This window comes from Ciona intestinalis, unplaced genomic scaffold (genome assembly GCF_000224145.3).
Source record: "Ciona intestinalis unplaced genomic scaffold, KH HT000570.1, whole genome shotgun sequence".
Classification (NCBI taxonomy): domain Eukaryota; kingdom Metazoa; phylum Chordata; class Ascidiacea; order Phlebobranchia; family Cionidae; genus Ciona; species Ciona intestinalis.
In genome coordinates, this window is record NW_004190891.1 from 5,292 (window position 1) to 6,352 (window position 1,061).

At 31.1% G+C, this 1,061-nt stretch overlaps 1 protein-coding gene across 1 annotated transcript; it reads left to right on the forward strand.

Annotated features, from left to right (window-relative positions):
- Positions 1 to 206: 206 nt before the first annotated feature.
- Positions 207 to 1,056, forward strand: LOC104265874 (myb-like protein X; the record flags this gene model as incomplete). The annotated part of the gene is made up of 1 exon (XM_018816721.2): positions 207 to 1,056. A coding segment is annotated over exon 1 (762 nt), but the record flags the coding sequence as incomplete, so codon positions are not given.
- Between the last annotated feature and the right edge of the window lie 5 nt (positions 1,057 to 1,061).

Sequence of the window (1,061 nt, forward strand, 5' to 3'; positions counted from 1 at the left end):
GGTTGCCATGGAAGAACAAGAATTACAGCATGGTTTTGTAAAGTTAAACACAACTGCAGATGACAAAGTAAGTGGAGACATGTCTTCTGAGAATAATGGATTGAATAACGAGACAGTTGAAAACGGATTTGCATTAGAAACAAATTCGGCAGCTGTTGAATCCAGTAATGAGTCACAAATTCCTATTGGAGCAGTAGTTCATATAATAATTGATGAGTCAGAACTTAAAAATGAAGACAAGTTTATCGACAAAACCAAAAAAGGGATATACAGGAACAAGATAATGAAGTACAAATGTTAAAGGAAAAAAATCCAGAAACAAAGATTTACCATGTGAAACTTAACGAGAGAGAAACCAGTTTAGTTAAAAGAGATAAACAACTAATTGATGTTATAACAGTCAATGCAACGACTGAAGATGTGACAACAATAATAGCGGAAATAGGGGAAGATGGAGAAGATGTTGTAGTTAATATAGAGCAAGGACAGGAGATGACAATACAAATTAATGATGTAGATCAAGAAGAGACAAACGAAGAAGTAAATGATCAAGAAGAGATAAATGAAGAAGTAAATGATCAAGAAGAGACAAATGACAAAGTAAATGATCAAGAAAAACAAAATGATCAAGAAGAGACAAATGAAGAAGTAAATAATCAAGAAGAGATAAATGAAAAAGAAAATAATCAAGAAGAGACAAATGAAGAAGTAAATGATCAAGAAAAGACAAATGAAGAAGTAAATGATCAAGAAGAGACAAATGAAGAAGTAAATGATCAAGAAGACACAAATGAAGAAGTAAATGTTCAAGAAGAGACAAATGATGAACAAAACAGACACGAAGAGACAAATGACAAAGTAAATGTTCAAGAAGAGACAAATGATGAACAAAACAGACACGAAGAGACAAATGACAAAGTAAATGATCAAGAAGAGACAAATGAAGAAGTAAATAATCAAGAAGAGACAAATGAAGAACAAAATGATCAAGAAGAGACAAATAAAGAATTAAATAATCAAGAAGTGATAAATGAAGAAGAGATAATCAAGAAAAGACAAAT